This window comes from Schistocerca americana, chromosome 1 (assembly GCF_021461395.2).
Source record: "Schistocerca americana isolate TAMUIC-IGC-003095 chromosome 1, iqSchAmer2.1, whole genome shotgun sequence".
NCBI lineage: Eukaryota > Metazoa > Arthropoda > Insecta > Orthoptera > Acrididae > Schistocerca > Schistocerca americana.
The window spans coordinates 152,022,296-152,041,464 of record NC_060119.1 but is presented as its reverse complement, the minus strand read 5'-3'; the positions used below and the strand labels follow the sequence as shown (position 1 = coordinate 152,041,464).

The 19,169-nt window shown below is 39.8% G+C and overlaps 1 protein-coding gene across 1 annotated transcript; it reads right to left on the bottom strand.

Annotated features, from left to right (window-relative positions):
- Positions 1–5,911: 5,911 nt before the first annotated feature.
- LOC124610066 (putative gustatory receptor 2a) lies at positions 5,912–6,514 on the bottom strand. The gene has a single exon (XM_047140130.1). The coding sequence runs from the start codon at positions 6,512–6,514 to the stop codon at positions 5,912–5,914; it is 603 nt and encodes a 200-aa protein (XP_046996086.1).
- Between the last annotated feature and the right edge of the window lie 12,655 nt (positions 6,515–19,169).

Genomic DNA, 19,169 nt, shown 5'->3' with positions numbered 1-19,169 from the left:
CTCTGAACTGTATTCAAAACAAATGCTAGCACTACTGGTACTACAACTGACTAAAGGGACTCTCTCTGACTGTGTTCAAATCAAAAACGAAATCTATGGAACATTATTACTAGTACTCGAAAATTAAAGCTTCCTAAAAGCAAAAACACACGGAAGAAGTGACAAGTAAGAATAATACAGTTAATACTTAAAGTAGCTCGCTGCACAGCAGAGCCGGCCGGTGTGGTCATGCGGTTCTAGGCGCTACATTCTGGAACCGCACGGCCGCTACGGTCGCAGGTTCGAATCCTGCCTTGGGCATGGATGTGTGTGATGTCCTTAGGTTAGTTAGGTTTAAGTAGCTCTAAGTTCTAGGGGACTGATGTTGAGTCCCATAGTGCTCAGAGCCATTTGAACCATTTTTTTTTTTTTTGCACAGCAGATGTGAAGCAGACGGTAATTACGACGACACTGACACTACTGGCACTATTTTCTGGCCAGTGCTGACAAAACTCTACCATCTGGTGAGCAAGATGTATGAGACAGGCAAAATACCCTCACACTTCAAGAAGAATATAATAATTCCAATCCCAAAGAAAGCAGGTGTCGACAGATGTGAAAATTACCGAACTATCTGTTTAATAAGCCACGGATGCAAAATACTAACACGAATTCTTTACGGACGAATGGAATAACTGGTAAAAGCGGACCTCGGGGAAGATCAGTTAGGATTCCGTAGAAATGTTGGAACACGTGAGGCAATTCTGACCTTACGACTTATCTTACAAAATAGATTAAGGATAGGCAAACCTACGTTCCTCGCATTTGTAGACTTAGAGAAAGCTTTTGACAATGTTGACGGGAATACTCTCCTTCAAATTCTGAAGGTGGCAGGGGTAAAATACAGGGTGCGGAAGCCTATTTACAATTTATACAGAAACCAGATGGCACTTATGAGTACAGGGGTATGAAAGGGATGTAGTAGTTGGGAAGGGAGTGTGACAGGCTTGCAGCCTATCCCCGATGTTATTCAATCTGTGTATTGAGCCAGCAGTAAAGGAAACAAAAGAACAATTCGGAGTAGGAATTAAAATCCATGGAGAAGAAATAAAAACTTCGAGGCTTGCCCGTGATTTTGTAATTGTGTCAGAGACGACAAAGTACCTAAAAGAGCAGCTGAACGAAATGGACAGTCTCTGGAAAGGAGGATATAAGATGAACATCAACAAAAGCAAAACGAGGATAATGGAATGTAGTCGAATTAAATCGGATAAAGCTGAGGGTATTATATTAGGAAATGAGACGCTTAAAGTAGTAAATGAGTTTTGCTATTTGGGGAGCAAAATAACTGATGATGGTCGAAATAGAGAGGATATAAAATGTAGACTGCCAACGGCAAGGAAAGCGTTTCTGAAGAAGAGAAATTTGCTAACGTCGAGTACAGACTTAAGTGTCAGGAAGTCGTTTTTGAAAGTATTTCTATAGAGTGTGGCCATATATGGAAGTGAAACGTGGACGATAAACAGTTTGGACAGGAAGAGAATAGAATATTTCGAAATGTGGTAATACAGAAGAATGCTGAAGATTAGATGGGTAGATCACATAACTAATAAGGGGCTATTGAATAGAATAAGGGAGAAGAGAAATTTATGACACACCTTGACTAGACGAAGGGAGCGGTTGGTAGGAAGCGTTCTGATGCATCAAGGGATCACCAATTTAGCATTTGAGGGCAGCGTGGAGGGTAAAAATCGTAGAGGGAGACCAGGAAATGAATACACTAAGAAGATTCAGAAGTATGTAGGTTGCAGTAGGTACTGGGAGATGAAAAAGCTTGCACAGGATATAGTAGCATAGAGAGCTGCATCAAACCAGTCTCTGGACTGAAGACCACAACACCAACAACAACAACAACAGTAGTGTCACTAATCTCACGAAAAGTGTATCAGATATTCAGACCAGCACATACCGGAATAGAAGACCGCAAATGTTTCGTTCGTGTTGGGAAACATGATTTCCAGAATTGCGACCATTCCGGTAAATACATAAAAAGTAAGTATTACATCATTAATTGGAAAACTAGAGAGAGATTTTCCATTTCACACGGTGGTGTAGCCTATGGTAGACTTCCTTTTAACAGAATTAAGCACAAACGCAGACGCTTAACGACGGTACAAACCACATTGATGAAAAGTAACTAGGAGATGGACTCTGCTGAAACTGAGGAGTTATGTAGTAGATGCGTGCTAATTTCTACAAATTCTAATTTTCAAGCTAATAATAGACCTATTTAAGAATTAATAAAATGGCGCTATTAAAAGTGCTTTTCAGAAAACTGCGTCTGAGCTTACATTCGCAATTCACACATTTAAACATCATCTTAGCTACGCCACCAATGACAGCAGTGTGAAAGTATCGTCTCAGCTATTCCCAGATTTGACAAATGAAGATAAGATCTCCTGTGATAAAACAAAATGTGAGGCATTGATTGCTGTTCTTTTTGGACCAAACAGCGTCAATAATTTATCGCAAAACTTAAAGGTTAACAAATATTTCGGTGGAGGATTTGACACTTCCAACATAGATAATCAAAAGTGTTATACTATTTGTGTAAGATACTTTGACGTGCCAGCAGGTGTGTCCGACAGAATTATAGATTTCTCTGATGAGGCTAGTGAACCTGCAGTATCTTAGCAAGTCTTCAGAAAGATCCCATAACGCGAGTTGAATTCGTCCCAGGTTCCAAGTTTTACTGTGGACAACACAAATGCAAACTGTGGGAAGAATAACTGTTTGTTACGTTCACTTAAAAAGGGAAATACGTTGTGTAGTGAAATTTAATTGCTGTCCACATACAGTCCATAAATCTGTAAATCTGGTGTGAATGTTATGTCCTTAGATAATGAAATTACAGTAATCAACTATTTATCAAATTCAGCTAGAGGCGTATCGCAGCTCAAATATTTCTTTCAATTTCTTAATATGGAATACATTGCCTTATTGAGACATGGACCTACAAGATGCTTAAGCTTAACGCCTGCCGTAGAACGTTTGTTGAAAAATCTTCCTGCCATTACATCGTACTTTTCTAGTGTAGATGAATGACCCTAATTCATTAAAATGAACTGTATGAATGCGTCTGGTTCAGAAAAACAATAATTTATTTTAGTGAAATTATATCTTCATTTTTCTCTGCATTTAAATGACACTTTCCAAGGGTATACTCAACTCAGAAGAAAATGAACTGACAATTTGTGAACCTTACTGGATAATGGGGAAAATAAAAATGGAGTTTGTACATGGGTTAATTAACTGTTATTTTCGTTATGAGTTGCAAACAGCTGCTAGATAAATTAGAGGATCTAATACAAAGTCAAAGGCGAACACAACTATAAGAATACAGACACACATAAATGTAGTGTGTCTGAAATATTTGAATGAATGTAGGGATCTCAATGATAACCAAGTTCCATCATTAATGAATAATACATCACTTGAAAACAAAAACGATGAGTTTCAAAATACAGGGTGTACATAAAGTGTGGGAATACATGCAGTTATTTATTGCACAAGAAGTAAACATTGTAGAGATGTCGTACATATTGCATTTTGAAGATAAACTCTGAAAGTTTTCTTTACAAACATTCGATATGCGATCCATGAGTGACCCGGCAGACGTCAGTACGGTAATCGATTTCTTTCCATACCCGTCCCAGATGGCATCGTCGACTGTGGCAGTCGCTTCCCGTATTCTCTCCCGGAGCTCTGCTACATCAGATCTTTAATGTGTCTTCACGAAAAAAAGTCACACGGAGTGAGGTCATGTGATCGGGGAGTCAATTTCATGAAACAACTCTCCACTTCTGTAGCACGGCCGATCCATCGACACGGCAGCTCCGTGTTCAGGTACCCACGAACTTCCCGATGAAAATTGGGGGTGAGCCCCATTCTGCTGAAAGATGAACAGAGAGTCCGATTGCATTTGAGGCACCTTTCTTTGGACTCCTGATGAATGTCTCTCGTACGCGCTCCACACTCACTTCACTCTCACTGGGACGTCCGTCTCTCTCTGCTGGGCACAAGACACCCGTCGTAACGAATTTGTTGTACCAGTGGTAAATGGCCTTCCTTGTTGGTGGCTTCTTACCGTACTTGGTTCTAAACATCCGTTGAACAGCTGTAGCACACTTGTTTTTGTCGAACTGCAACACACAGAAAGTTCGTTCCGCACCTGAACTCGCCATGTTTGCGACTAACGCTGTCTATCGACAAATCACCAAACTACGCTGTGGCGGTAATCATGAAAAAAAAAAGAACTTTCAGGGTTTCTCTTCAAAATGTTATATGTATAATATCTGTACAATGTTTTGTTCTTGTGCTAGAAAGAATTGAAAGTGTTCCCGGACTTTATGTACAGCCTGTATTTTGGAATTAGCCGAATGACTTTATATTGTTGATTTACTTAGTTTAGATAATATGCATTCAGACACAGATATGGTTTGTAATTTATTTTATGGGGTGGGGGATGAACATTTGAAAGCAAAGTTAGCCAGAATCTCAGTACCACAGAAATGGGTCTACAAAATACAGCTGATTAGTGCATCAGAAATATGGAATGTTTTACTTCCACAGGTAGAGGTTTGTCCACTACAAACATTAAATACAGTGATGAGCAAAAAAGATATTTAGTTGATCTAATGATAATGAATTTATACTTTCTTCAAATTTGATTTAAGTTACAGTGATTTTTATAATACTGTCCTGAGAAATGCATGCTCAACTGAGAAGTACTCTTCTTAATTGTGTTGTGTGTAGAATGAAGAAATATATATAATTTTACAAAACCTAGTGGCCCCATTTTTTCTCACTGTATTGTGGCAACCTTACATTTAAGAGTGTGAAATAGTATTCCTAGTAGCGATTCTACCCAGGGATTTATTCGATTTTTCGATGTGGACCATTCGTTTTTCAGGGTGTAACGGGTGTAAATGGAGATATTTTTTTGATGACTGAGGACGGTGTACCGAAAAACGTTACATCAGTATTTTAAGTCACTTATAAACTGATATTTGTAGGTATTACAAGAGGTATATTTTTATGTTAGGTAGTACCTCCAAGAACTAATGGTCACAGCAAGGCATTAATGGTTATTTTCTCCTCTACAGCAGGTCATGTATTGAAGAGTGGCTGTATGGATACTAAAATATGAGTCTGTACTGGCAGGTCTCGTCCACCTAGTGGGGCAGTTACAACCATGCAGAAAACATTGGGCTGTGGAGTATGTGATGTGTTTGTGTGAGGAGTGATGGACAAAGAGAAAAAAAAAACAACCAACACTCTGGTGTGTGTACATATCACCCTACGACATATACAAATATCTGCCCTTATACCTGTTGCACCAAATACAATGCATCCCATTTAACGATTCAAAATACAGAAGCAAAAATTCCTACAATAAAACTTATACTGTAAGTAAGTGTTAATTTGATGTATAACTAATATTGACTTACTATTGGCAACTGAGTTATGGAAGGAAGCCTGGCTTTTAATGTACTTTTGGTCATATTTTTAATGGTATTTAATAGCAAACATTCGAAGATGTACAGGTACAATAGTTAACAATATTTACAGAGAAACTTTCTGGAAAACTACTATCAAAAAATTTGAAGGCAATTTATAGAATATGAACTGAATGATAATACCACACTGGAGAGTCACATCTGTTTCATGCGCACATTATGTAACAGGAAAATCTGGTCTGTACAGGAAGAATAGTCATATTGACGACTTTGCTAATTTTTATTTTAATACTATGAAAAAGCGTAATTACATTTCAAAGCCAAGTGTGCAGTGGTAGGAGTTGTTACATAGTGTCTCTGAGTGAGTGACTAATTGTACTAAAAGAAAGCTAGTGAACCATGCATTTGTTGTCTTATTTGCGAAACTGTACAAGTATTATAACATATGTGACACTCGTACCAATAAGAGCAACAAATAAACGTATATCTAAGTCAAAGAAACCTGCAGCGGAAAAACGCAGATTCTCCACTGCCAACTGGAGAGAACGTGACGTAACACTGGGCCCCAGCAGGGACTGAATCTTGTCCAGCACCAGGCCAACTCTGACCGCTCTGTCCTGAGCAGACGAGCACGCCCAGCACAGGGCTAGCAGGAAGCTGGCTTCAACCACCAACAGAACACCGATCGCAGCGGCAAGGGCACGTAATCCGAACGAGAGGTATTGCCAGTTGTTCGCCAAGAGCACGGAGCTGTAACTGGTGCAGACGAGCTGGAACAGGCGGTTGAGAAAGGATAGCGACAGCGAGAGCCCAAAGTGTTGACCGCAGAGGCGGGCGACACGGTGCAGGGCCAGCCTGGCGCGCTGCAGCCGCCACATCCCACCCTCCGCCACCCACCGCCGCCCTCCGGAGGTCGCCGCCTCCTCCAGCTCCACCTCCCTGCGCAGCGTCGGCCGCACACTCCTCAGCAGCTGCCTGCGGATGGCGCCCATCCGGTCCCGCACAACCAGCACCATGCCGAAGAACTGTACTTGCCAAACTAAGTTATAGAGTGCAGAAAAAAAGACAACATTCTCCTTCCACTTCCCTTCAAAACTAACAGCTGCAGTATGTAAACAGAGACCAATAAAGAGTCCTATTAATAGTGCAACAAAAATAAAAACCACTCTCCGTGTTTTGGTAAAAACCTTGCTGTACCCATATTGGCAGTGGAGAAGCAATTGATCTACTGTTTCCAGCAGATTAATTATTTGGCAGAGGTGTCGGTTCCCAGTAGTGAGACACTTGAATAGCATTATAGCTGACTCCATCCACACCAGCAGTAAAACTAATACCGCAGGAACCGTCAAAGTTGGTAAGTATTCTCTAATCGGAGGATTACAAGAGTAACTATAGCTACAATATGAGCCTAGTGCCACAATACAAGCAAACCATATTGCACTTGTTACATACCACCCTCTCAGACAGAAGTGTTTCCTGTTTCTGTCTATTCTAATCACTGAAGCGTAACCACACATCCTGAAGAGTATATATAAAGGTTTTACTGCATCCATGAAGGCACGTGGAGTCATAACTGTTCTTGAGAAACTCGATAGCGATGATATGTGTCCACTGAACTGGAAGTATTCTTTTGATTTTACTTCAATAAATGCACCTCGCAATGCCTCAGACTTGCTGTAAGGTCTCCTCTTTCTGTGAATAATGTATACAAATAGTTCGTTACTACTTCATTATGCATAAACTTAAAAATCAGTGTAAATTCGGATGACTGTGTCTCCACTGTCGCAATGCTACCTAACTGAAGGAGAGCAAGATATTTCCCAGTCGTTATTCTGCTCATCAGTACTGTAAGCGACGAGAGACACATCGATTGAATGTCACCTAAATTAATTATCTTGTCTTTACGAGTGTCTTATCCACTAATTAACTTTCATTTCATTACTGCACAAAACGCTCATACTCCATTATATCGAGTAGCTCTTAACATTATGAAACTGTTGTTGTGGTCTTCAGCCCAAAGACTGGTTTGATGCAGCTCTCCCTGCTTCTCTAACCTGTGCAAGCTTCTTCACCTCCGAATAACTAATAAAACCCTCATCCTTTTGAATCTGCTAACTGTATGCATCTATTGGTCTCCATCACAGTTCTTGCTCCCCATACTTCCGCCAATATTAAATACCTAATCACTTGATATGCTAGAATGTTTCCTGCCAACTAATCCCACCAGTTATTTTACATCCCAAATAACAAAACCCTACTGCTACTTTAAAGGTATCATTTTCCTATCTAATTCTCTCTGTGCCACCTGATTTAATTCGGGTAAATTCTATTATCCTTGTAATGCTTTTGTTGATGTTCACCTCATATTGTCTTTTCAAGACACTTCGCATTCCGTTCAACTGCTCTTCCAATTCCTCTGACACAATTACAATGTCATCATCAAAACTCAAAGTTTTTATTTCTTCTGCCTCAAGGTAATTCCTACACCAAATTATTCTTTGCTGTCTTTTTCGCTTTCTCAAACGTTGATAATATAGGAACAGCGATCGGCTACAATACTGTCTCACTCCCTTCTCAACCACTGCTTTCCTTTCTTGTCCTTCGACTCTTGTAACTGCCGTCTGGTTTTTGTACAAGTTGCAAACAACCTTTCGCTTCCTGAATTTTACCCCTGCTACCTTCAGAATTCAAAGAGGGTACTCCAATCAACAATGTCAAAAGCTTTCTCTAAGTCGACAAATGCTATAAAGGTAGGTGTTCTTCACTTAACCTACCTTCTAAGTCTTTCCATTCTTCTGTAAAGAATTCAAGTTAGTATTTTGCAAACCATGACTTATGAAACTGATAGTTCGGCATTATTGACATCATTCATCTCCTCCTTCCATGGAACTGGAATAACTACTTTCTTTTTGAAGTGTGAGAGTATTTCGACTGTCTCATATATTTTGCACGCAAGATGGAAGAGTTTCGCCATTATCGGTTCTCTCAGTGCTATCAGTACTTCTGAATGATTGAATATCTACTGCCAAACCTTGTATCGACTTAGTCTTTCAATTCTATGACAAATTCTTTATGTCATATCATATCTCCCATCTCACCTTCATCTACATCCTCTTGCATTTAATAATACTGCCTTGAAATTCATCCTCCTTCCATCGACTACTTCCACTTTTCAGCTTAGGACTGGGTTTTTCATCTGAGCTCTTGATACTCATACAACTGCATATCTTCTCCCAAAAAGGAGTCTTTAATAGTCTTTTATGCCGTATCTGTCTTTACCCTAGTAAAGAGCGCTTCTAAATACATACACTTGCCCTCTAGCCAATCCTGGTTAGCCATTTCATACTTAATTTGAATCTCACTTTTTAGAGATTTGTTTTCCTTTTCACCTTCTTCACTTGCTACATTTCTATATTTTGTCCTTTCATCAACTACATTCAGCATCTCCTGTATTACCCGAGGATTTCTGGTAAGTCTTGTCTTTTTATCGATTTGATCCTCTGCTGCCTTCACTATTTCATCTCTAAAGATATTCGTTTTCTACTGTGTTCCTTTCCTCTGTTCAGGTCAATCGTTGGCTAATGCACCCTCTGAAATTCTCAACAACCCTAGCTCTTTCAGCTCATCCAGGTTTAATCTCCTTAATTTCCTAATGTGTTGAAATCTTTTAGTTTTGATGTACAGTTCATAACCAATAAATTGTGGTCAGAGCCCACATCTGCTCCTGGTAGTGTCTCACAATTTTAAATCTAGTTCCCAAATCTCTGGCTTACTGTTATATAATAAATAGCAAAACTTCCGGTGTTTGTTGACCTCTTCATGTCTATGACCTATTTTCATGATTTTTAAACCAAGTGTTAGCGATGATTAAATTATCCTCTGTACAAAATTCTACCACGTGACTTCCTCTTTCATTCCTTTACCCCAGTCTATATTCACCAACAATCATTCCATCTCTTGATTTTCATGCTACCGATTTCCAGTCCCCCCTCGCAATTAAGTATTTGTACTGCTTGGAAATACTGCTATTACAACAAAAGATTATTCGTTCCTGAAGAACTGGCCTACTGACAGAACAGTAAATGCACATATCCTGAATTTATTGCAAAGTCAGAAGTTTCATGATCTTTTAAAAGTAATAGTGATTCGACTTTTAGAAACCAGTAACTATGAACTGGTTGCTGAATATGACAACTACCAGTTTTATATGAATTTTCATTTTCTGTGTTATAGTATTACCCATTCGAACATGTCAGCATCGTTTACTGATTTCTCCTTACATCGCAACGATGCAAAATCAAAAGGACCGATGTGAAGATTATACACTCAGATTAAGCATAATTTATTTTATACTCGGTAAAGTAAACCTCTTCCGAAAAATAAAAATATTATTTTGTCCATTTTCAGTAACTGTAGTCGTCTATAACGAAATAATAAGCGACTAGTTGCATATACGAAATTTTATTCCTTGAGCTGTTTCAGGCACTTAGTATTCTTCTCCAGAAGGTGATGCGTGTCTCATTATTTGCGAGTGTCAGTAACGAAGTACATACAGCGATAAATAAGATCACGTTGAAAAATGGTCAGATTTAACGTTGTGTTAGCACTTACACGTGTAACAATGTAAACATATTTATCACTTTCAATCAGTGTGACATAATGATGTCAATTATTTAAAAATTTCTAAATACCATTACTCATGATGACTGTCATTCATAAAATAGTGGCCGTTGTCGTGGCACTGAAACTGGAATTGAGGCTATGTGGCATTAAGGAATTCCATGAATATATGAAAGGTTCTGAGCTATATCGGCTTTACCAAGCGTTTCTCATTCATTAATTTCCAAGCAAAGTGATGGGGGTGTTATACAGCACTTCTTGTCTGAATTCGACAGTTAACTAAATACAGACATAAAAAATTAACGAAAGCTACAAAAGAGTATTTGCGAAAATTGGCCGACCAAGATATATTTGGAAAGGATCACTTCCTGTAATTCACATGAGATGTTAGGAAAGAGAAAAATTTGGCGACGTTTAATGTCATTCCAGCAACTACTTTCATTGATGTGCCACAGCTCCGTATCGGGGCGTTCTGTAGTTTCTATACTCAAGTAATAGCCAATTAGAGGACAGAAAAGGCAATGCTTCCTTATAAGAGCATGTACCCGTGGTCTAGGGGTAGCGTCTTTGATTCATAATCAAAACGTTTTCGGTCCCGGGTTCGATCTTCACCACGACCTAAATTTTGATAAATAATCACCATTGGTGGCCGAAGACTTCCGGCAAAAGAAGTCTGCCTCATTCTGTCAACGGCCTTGTCAAAGAGGGCGGAGGAGCGGATAGAGGTTCAGGGCACTCTCTTGTCCTAGGGGTGGGAAATTGTCCCTAAAGGCGGAAGAACCAGCAATGATCAACAACATGAGGATGCAGAAGGCAATGGAAACCACTGCATTAAAGACACGTCACGTGTATCCACAGGATATGTGGCCTGTATTTGAAGAAGTGTCATGATGATCTCTCCAAAGGCAAAAGATTCCGGAATAGTCCCCCATTCGGATCTCCGGGAGGAGACTGCCAAGGGGGAGGTTACCATGAGAAAAAGATTGAAGATCAACGAAAGGATAACGTTCTACGAGTCGGGGCGTGGAATGTCAGAAGCTTGAACGTGGTAGGGAAACTAGAAAATCTGAAAAGGGAAACGCAACGGCTCAATCTAGATATAGCAGGGGTGAGCGAAGTGAAGTGGAAGGAAGACAAGGATTTCTGGTCAGATGAGTATCGGGTAATATCAGCAGCAGCAGAAAATGGTATAACAGGTGTAGGATTCGTTATGAATAGGAAGGTAGGGCAGAGGGTGTGCTATTGTGAACAGTTCAGTGACCGGGTTGTTCTTATCAGAATCGACAGCAGACCAACACCGACGACGATAGTTCAGGTATACATGCCGACGTCGCAAGCTGAAGTTGAACAGATAGAGAAAGTGTATGAGGATATTGAAAGGGTAATGTAGTATGTAAAGGGGGACGAAAATCTAATAGTCATGGGCGACTGGAATGCAGTTGTAGGGGAAGGAGTAGAAGAAAAGGTTACAGGAGAATATGGGCTTGGGACAAGGAATGGAAGAGGAGAAAGACTAATTGAGTTATGTAACAAATTTCAGCTAGTAATAGCGAATACCCTGTTCAAGAATCACAAGAGGAGGAGGTATACTTGGAAAAGGCCGGGAGATACAGGAAGATTTCAAATAGATTACATCATGGTCAGACAGAGATTCCGAAATCAGATACTGGATTGTAAGGCGTACCCAGGAGGAGATATAGACTCAGATCACAATATAGTAGTGATGAAGAGTAGGCTGAAGTTCAAGACATTAGTCAGGAAGAATCAATACGCAAAGAAGTGGGATACGGAAAGGAATGACGAGATACGTTTGAAGTTCTCTAACGATATAGATACAGCAATAAGGAATAGCGCAGCAGGCAGTACAGTTGAAGAGGAATGGACATCTCTAAAAAGAGCCATCACAGGAGTTGGGAAGGAAAACATAGGTACAGAGAAGGTAGCAGCGAAGAAACCATGGGTAACAGAAGAAATACTTCAGTTGATTGATGAAAGGTGGAAATACGAACATGTTCTGGGGAAATCAGGAATACAGAAATACAAATCGCTGAGGAATGAAATAAATAAGAAGTGCACAGAAGCTAAGACGAAAAGGCTTCAGGAAAAATGTGAAGACATCGAAAAAGATATGACTGTCGGAAGGACAGACTCAGCGTACAGGAAAGTCAAAACAACCTATGGTGACATTAAAAGCAACGGTGGTAACATTAAGAGTGCAACGGGAATTCCATTGTTAAATGCAGAGGAGAGAGCAGATGGGTGGAAACAATACATTGAAAGCCTCTATGAGAGTGAAGATTTGTCTGATGTGATAGAAGAAGAAACAGGAGGCGATTTAGAAGAGATAGGGTATCCAGTATTAGAATCAGAATTTAAAAGAGCTTTGGAGGACTTACGGTCAAATAAGGCAGAAGGGATAGATGACACTCCATCAAAATTTCTAAAATCATTGGGGGAAGTGGCAACAAAACAACTATTCACATTGGTGTGTAGAATATATGAGTCTGGCGATATACCATCTGACTTTCGGAAAAGCATCATCCACACAATTCCGAAGACGGCAAGAGCTGACAAGTGCGAGAATTATCGCGCAATCAGCATAACAGCTCACGCATCGAAGCTGCTTACAAGAATAATATACGGAAGATGAAAAAGAAAATTGAGAATACGCAAGGTGACGATCAGTTTGGCTTTAGGAAAAGTAAAGGGACGAGAGAGGCAATTCTGACGTTACGGCTAATAATGAAGCAAGGCTAAAGAAAAATCAAGACACTTTCACTGGATTTGTCGACCTGAGAAAAGCGTTCGACAATATAAAATGGTGCAAGCTGTTTGAGATTCTGAAAAAAGTAGGGGTAAGCTATAGGAAGAGACGGCTCATATACAATATGTACAACAACCAAGAGGGAATAATAAGAGTGGACGATCAAGAACGAAGTGCTCGTATTAAGAAGGGTGTAAGACGAGGCTGTAGCCTTTCGCCCCTACTCTTCAATCTGTACATCGAGGAAGCAATGATGGAGATAAAAGAAAGGTTCAGGAGTGGAATTTAAATACAAGGTGAAAGGATATCAACCATACAATTTGCTGATGACATTGCTATCCTGAGTGAAAGTGAAGAAGAATTAAATGATCTGCTGAACGGAATGAACAATCTAATGAGTACACAGTATGGTTTGAGAGTAAATCGGAGATAGACGAAGGTTATGAGAAGTAGTAAAAATGAGAACAGCGAGAAACTTAACATCAGGATTGATGGTCACGAAGTCAATGAAGTTAAGGAATTCTGCTACCTAGGTAGTAAAATAACCAATGACGGACGGAGCAAGGAGGACATCAAAAGCAGACTCACTATGGCAAAAAAGGCATTTCTGGCCAAGAGAAGTCTACTAATATCAAATACCGGCCTTAATTTGAGGAAGAAATTTCTGAGGATGTACGTCTGGAGTACAGCATTGTATGGTAGTGAAACATGGACTGTGGGAAAACCGGAACAGAAGAGAATCGAAGCATTTGAGATGTGGTGCTATAGACGAATGTTGAAAATTAGGTGGACTGATAAGGTAAAGAATGAGGAGGTTCTACGTAGAATCGGAGAGGAAAGGAATATGTCGAAAACACTGATAAGGGGAAGGGACAGGATGATAGGACATCTGCTACGACATGAGGGAATGACTTCCATGGTACTAGAGGGAGCTGTAGAGGGCAAAAACTGTAGAGGCAGACAGAGATTGGAATACGTCAAGCAAATAACTGAGGACGTAGGTTGCAAGTGCTACTCTGAGATGAAGAGGTTAGCACAGGAAAGGAATTCGTGGCGGGCCGCATCAAACCAGTCAGTAGACTGATGAATTCCTCGTGTGCTCTGCATGCGTGGCCACACACCTAGTATATGATGACAAATGAGTTTAGTTTATCCCATATTACACAACATTACAGTTTCCATATATCACATTATTTAGCTAGAATAGCTGTTTCCAAATAACTCAAGATTATGATGGTTGTTATGTTGGTTCTTTTCAGACATGCAAATGTGTCTATAACGCCATTGTAAGTCGTCCATGTCTTTATACGTGTCACAACTCACGACTGTGATTCCATAAAATGTTTATCCCTTGTTATCCTATTCCAAAACTCTCTGGCATGCGTGAGTGAACGAATGTGGGTGTGTTTCATTTTGCTGTACGGCGGTTTAGTCTGCTGCATAGAATCAGCGGTAGTCTGACGGAATGGCCAACCCTGGTCGTTTTCACGTAGGCAAAGAGGTTTATTCCCTTCGCGTGCAAGTAACTGTTGTTAGGTTGGCGGCGTTGTGTGGGAGAAGTTTTAGAGTGAGATAGTCAGTCTGCTTCCAGCTCTCCGAGGGTCTGTAGGCGAGATCTCTTCGAAGAAGGGTGAGTTGATTTAACCACGTGGCGCATTGTCTCATAGCGAGAGAGGAGCTTTTTGTAATTCAGTCTCACTGAACTTGCGCTTTGTGCAGTTTTTGGCCCCCCGTTTGTCTTATAAAGGTTGTATTGCTGGTTCGCAGCAAGGAACGGAAGGCTTTTGCAGTTTTTTCAGTTTCATTCCTAATGTAGACTCAGGTGTGTAAGAAAAACGTAGCGTAAGGGTGTTGCTAATGTTGAAGCGATCTCAGGGAGAAAGTACTCCCTCGGTTCAGTGTGAATGTTTGTGTGCCTGCGACTGCGAGTGTATGCATTCTAATCTTTTCCGAATTTTGTCCTTTTTGTGAATTTTCTTTGTTTCATTACCATATGTCCGTTGGAAACCATCCACGTGGGTTAAGATTAGAGTTGGTTGGCCCTCTGCCAGTACCCTTTGTCTACTCAAATGTGTCCTCTATAAAATGTTAATTGTTAACGGGTGCGTGGTTTAATGTAGTCAGATATGGGCCACGGTACGTAAAATTGTGATTCGGAGAACCACGTTGCCACACAAGTTAACCGTGAGCCTAACTCTGCTGTGGCCCCCTGTCTCGGTCCTATAGTTTACTTATTGTTCTGATTTTGGAATGTTAAATATATACTGTCCGGAATTTTTAATTGTATTTGTGGTTTATGATTTCATGTTAAGCGCATAAGAGTGTACGTGTGGCCCTCGTTGAGGCTGTTTCTCCAAACCGAAGTTCAACTTCAAACGCAACCGCGATATTCAGATTTACTCTCTTATTTAATTATTTCTCAACAAAGCGGAACAAACCCCCTAGCCTCGTTGTATGTTGGCGCTGGGTCCGTCCTTGCTGTTCTTTGGGTGAATGTGGGTCTGAATGCGAGTATTAAACCTTTCCCGCCACCGCTAATTACGACCACGAGTCTAAATTGAGAGATTCTGTTGTGAATTGCATAGCGTTTCACTAGCAGTCGTACACAGTTATCAGGCAACAGCAGTTGTATGGATGTCTTATACCAATATCTTAAAAAATTAATTATTTTGTTTCACGTCTTACCCAGTGTACCGATGTTACGTTTCCTTTACCTACGCCATCTACGTAGTAGTTTCCTTGTTAGCCCATCCATAGCGTTTCTATGCGCATAGGTCCAATAATTAGTGTTTCCTTTTTATTTAAAACAAATTCTTTAGAATACATCTTGTTTTCAGGAATTTTGTTGCAAGCTGCTCTTATCCGCAGTGTTCAAAATGGCTCTGAGCACTATGGGACTTAACTTCTGAGGTCATTAGTCCTCTAGAACTTAGAACTACTTAAACATAACTAACCTAAGGACATCACACATATCCATGCCCGAGGCATGGATGGTTCGAATCCTGCCTCAGGCATGGATGTGTGTGATGTCCATTTTGAACCATTTTGCTATAGATATTACACCTTCATAGACTAATACAGCTTCCAAAACAAATTTCTGTTACCAATACTGAACAGAAACTAAAACATCGTAATGCATTTCAGCATCAACAATCATCTGTCACATATCTGTGGAGTCAAACTAAATTTGTTTGCTGTTTCTTAGACTTTTCAATGTCCTCTCTATCCTAAATCATTACGATTTTGGTTAGCTTGATTTTGTCCTTATTAGAACAGGGGGGAGGTTATGTACAGGTAACCACCTTATCAGATCCTCTGTCAGATTACACATTTGGCTCACTTACAATTAAGGTCATCCCTTATTCCCTTTTCTTAACCTACCCCCTCCCGAACCCCAGAGAGCACTGGGAATCGATCAGTTTCACCCATGGGAATCTCCCATAAGCCGTAGGCAATTGTGCTAGCTGAAGCCGAGCCCATTACGTAATTCAACAGTGGTCACATGATATAAAATGACAGGAAACACAATGGGCCAATAAGTTTGGGCCCCTCCCTCCTCCTCCACCATATCATCCTTTATAACTAGCTCAACTTTGTGGAGGTCTCTTCATTTGAGGTCTGATCACCATGGGGAGAGGTTCAGGTCTTGCTATAAACAACAACAGATTAAGTAATCAACAATAATTTTCTCTCTGTCTCTTGTTTAGTTATTGCATGATCTCATTCAGTTGAATTCTGTGGTTTGTAAATAATAAAACTGAAGTAAAAATATGTTAATGTTTATTGACAGTCTTTGTTGTTAACAGGTTTTATACACTTATAATAATAATAATTTCTGGTTTATTTACATACATGTTCTATAATAAATTATTTTTTTGTGATTTATAAATATATGCATTTGGCCTTGGATAGTACGGCGGTGGGGTTCTCCCACATCGCTCCCCTACAGTCTGTTATGAAGTATGGGACATCATCATTATCACTTTTAACTACTAACATCGGATACTATTCGCACATAAACTAGGAAATTGTAAGTACTATTATCTCATGTAATCGTTATTGTCCACTTCGTTTCAGTATTTACGTTTCTTTCATCATATATCAGGCATTTACATTTCATCATTCATTTATTTCTATTTTCATTCTTTCTATTTACAATAAATATACAACATTTACATTATCTTTATGTTCCACTCTACACACATCTCAATCAGTGAAGAGTTTATATATATATATATATATATATATATATATATATATATATATATATATATATATATATATATACACATAGGGAGAGAGAGAGACACACACACAGACACACACAAACACACACACACACACACACACACACACACACACACACACACACACACACACACATCAACAACAACAGCGAATGGTTCTTCAAACTATTCCATATACACTCACAAAGATGCATCTTTTGAAGCATCTACATAGCCACACACTCAGTGACTGCAATAAATAGTGTGATTATGGTAGGGTTTCGATCCTACTCTGACAGATCAACTGTTTGTCATCACGATTTTACAGTTCTATATTCTGGTACCTTACATTGCATGCAATTCATGTAAGGTAATGAGGTACAATCACAAAGAATTCACCACATTAGAATACGCAACTGATAATACATTTGGAATAACACCTCTGAACAAGAAGGTTATCTGCCTGATGAAAGATGAAGTCAGTGGTTCACACATCATGTAGTTTGTGGGGCTCAGATCTAATATGAACGTTAAACATATAGAAGCAGTTGCCACCCAGAGTGGCGCTGTGGACGTGCATCATGTGGAATCAAAGGCTCTCAGTGCCTTTCAACCAATGAATGAAACTATCTCCATCCATATAAAGTAATTTGGGAGTAGCAAAGTTTGGCTTAACAAAGTATTAGGAAAGGTGGTACCTGTGGAGTTGGGACAGGTCCAGAACACTTATATCCATATTCGAGTAGATAGCCTTCATGATCTGCATTGAAATTTGGGGCATCTCCACAGAGAATAGTCCTTCATTGAGGATGACAACCGTTTTGAAATATGGTGTAGCGGCATAATCTCTTGCGCTATATGCCAGTTCCACTGGTAAAATAATTGACTTTCGTGGTATTCTCTAACATTCTTCGTTTTCTTAAAAACTGACTCGATCATTAATCTGTAAAAATCTTTCTAAAAATTATGTGACTGGAGTCACCTGTTTAATTTTTAAATCAACATATTTTCGTAGCGAAGGATGCTGATTGAAGGAGATTATGTGAGTGAAACAAGTTCCATCCCAGACCTGAAACATTGCTAGAGGTTTTTTCAATCGATAATATGACATTGTTTGTTCACCAGCACTGACATCCACTGTTGAAATGGACTATTTTGCAAGACCAGGTGCTCTAGACACAATGGAAAGTCACTCTGTTCATCACGGTGGGATATTGCACCTCTAGACCCAAGACATACACCTCACCTGCATCCTCAGCCACATCATGGATCTTTCCCTTCACTTTGTCGATTTACACTGGTACAGCCATCAGAACACTCAAAATGGTTGACTTGGTTGCATGGCTTGTCTGTAGACCTTTTACTTTCTGGCAAAGTGTGTAACTTAAATCGTCAGAAGACCTCTACTTCTCACTCATTTACAGGTTCCTCGCCTTGGTGTACTAGTATATGCACTAGTAGTGTAAACACTGGCAAAGTCTCCCATGCATCACGCATTCAGAGAAGAGCAGCATGTCAACATTGGTCCACAGTTAGATGCTGACTTGTGTCTTCCATAACATCATGTCCCACGAAACCACAGATGTGATGAAATATAAGGCAGGATACGGAAATTATGTGACCAAGAAAACACTCTGGGAGTTCTCAAAGATGTCTGTAGGTAGGTGTAAGTCCGTGTTCGTACATAATCTGGCATATTCGCCTGAATTAGGGACAATAAACTCTTTCCAAACATTCACCACATGCTCATACTTTGCATCCGTTACGGTAATGCGTGTTAGTTTAGTGGAGAATGTGTTTATGTTTGAACAGTGTGGTTTCGTGCAGTCTCTCTGTCGCATCCAGGTACTACTATGGAAAGACCTCCTTCTTCATCATAAGTTTAAGTCTGAATCATCAGGATATGCGGCTCTAATGATATTCATGTCCTCCAGATGCATCATCTTAGCAAATTACTGAATAAACATGTAGGTGAAGTGAAGGGCATCTAGGAAGCGAGCATTATTCTCATTGTGAATCTCTTTGAAAGTCGAATGTACTTGTCAACGAAGTCAGGTACCA